This window comes from Photinus pyralis, unplaced genomic scaffold, assembly GCF_008802855.1.
Source record: "Photinus pyralis isolate 1611_PpyrPB1 unplaced genomic scaffold, Ppyr1.3 Ppyr1.4_LG8, whole genome shotgun sequence".
NCBI lineage: Eukaryota > Metazoa > Arthropoda > Insecta > Coleoptera > Lampyridae > Photinus > Photinus pyralis.
Genome location: NW_022170819.1, coordinates 18,634,893 through 18,636,307, shown reverse-complemented (window position 1 = coordinate 18,636,307; position 1,415 = coordinate 18,634,893). Strand labels below are relative to the sequence as shown.

At 39.2% G+C, this 1,415-nt stretch overlaps 1 protein-coding gene across 1 annotated transcript; it reads right to left on the bottom strand.

The window, feature by feature from the left end:
* Positions 1 to 324: 324 nt before the first annotated feature.
* Positions 325 to 1,063, bottom strand: LOC116179079. The gene is made up of 2 exons (XM_031498785.1): positions 947 to 1,063; positions 325 to 900 (listed from the first exon to the last, which is right to left on the bottom strand). Exons 1-2 carry the CDS (start codon positions 992 to 994, stop codon positions 397 to 399), a joined length of 552 nt encoding a protein of 183 aa, XP_031354645.1. The 5' UTR covers positions 995 to 1,063; the 3' UTR covers positions 325 to 396.
* Between the last annotated feature and the right edge of the window lie 352 nt (positions 1,064 to 1,415).

Below are 1,415 nucleotides of genomic sequence, written 5' to 3'. Positions count from 1 at the left end.
GTCACATTAACACTAAATAGGCTGAAATATACTCATACACAGGGTGTCTCGTCATTATTTTCGGTGGTTAGATCGAAACAACGATTACATGGCGTCATTTACACAACAATGCGATTGCCTCTTTGCTTCGCTTTTTAATTTGTTCAATTTTCCGGTAAAGAGTTTATCAGGCGAAATGTAATTAACGCACGTGTTTTTATCGCTGTTATGGCAAAGAGATGCAGGTGTTTTACGATGTGTGCGGTAATTCGGCGTAAGTGGGGACGTTTGGCGCGTTCCTTCGAAGCTGGCCTTGCCTGCAATAGCGCACTCTAAACGACAACGCATTTAAAAGGGTCTTTAATGATTGCGATTTCGTCACATTTAATTTTACTGTAATCAACAACTGTTTTCAACTTATTCGTTGCGAGAAAGGTGTTCTGCAGCACAGTTCATGAAATTGACAAAGCGTTCACCGGTCATTTCGCCTTTCTTGTATTTGCAAATTTCGTAAATCTTATTAGCAGGCTGCTGATGATAGTCAACGGCAGTAAGGTGTCTTACAGCACAGTTCATGAAATTGACAACGCGCTCGCCGGCTGTTTTACCTTCCTCGTTTTTGCAAAGTTCGTAAGTCTCTTCAGCAGTCTTCTGATGATCGACAACGTTGGGTTTGTAAAATTCTACCGGGCCTTTCGCCATGTAGGGTAGGATGGTATCCTTAACAAATTTCCCATCCTCAAGAAATTTATACTTTCTAAACGTGCACTCGAAGAATGAATATACGTGAGGGTTCCTTCGGACGATTATATTGTGTTCGTCCAAAATGTTTCGTAGAGCGTCATCGTTCAACCTGCCTTCTTCTCTGCACTCCAAGCCGATTTGGCCACTAAAAGGATTGGGTCCTTCGTACGAGCGGGACTGAAATTATCATCAATTTGAATGAAGGTAAGCTTTTGCGACTCACCTGAACTGAGGCATAGAGAAAGACCAAACACCAAAAAATCGCCTGCATCTTGACACTTTTGTCTGTTTATGGGGAATACAATCATGCTAACTATAAGTGGAAGCTGTTTTGATTAGATTAGAATTCATAATTCATTTATCGGCCCCACAAATTATACACTATTATCATTGAACTGTCTTGAACCTTATCCAATTAGGCTTACTTAAATTACACGTCATAAAATTGGGAAACTTTATTTTCTACTTGAAATTCTTTATACACTACCGCAATGGTTTTTTGCAGTTTTTTTAACCGGTAACAAATATAGACCATAAACTAACGGCACCTTTAAACCATTACGCAAGGTTTATAAAATCAGTTAAGAGTTGAAGTAATAGGTCAGTATTTTGGGGAAGGTAGCTTTGTTTATTGATTAGAGATGTCAGATATGTAATGCTTTCTCATGATGTACGTAGAAGTTTGATTGAGA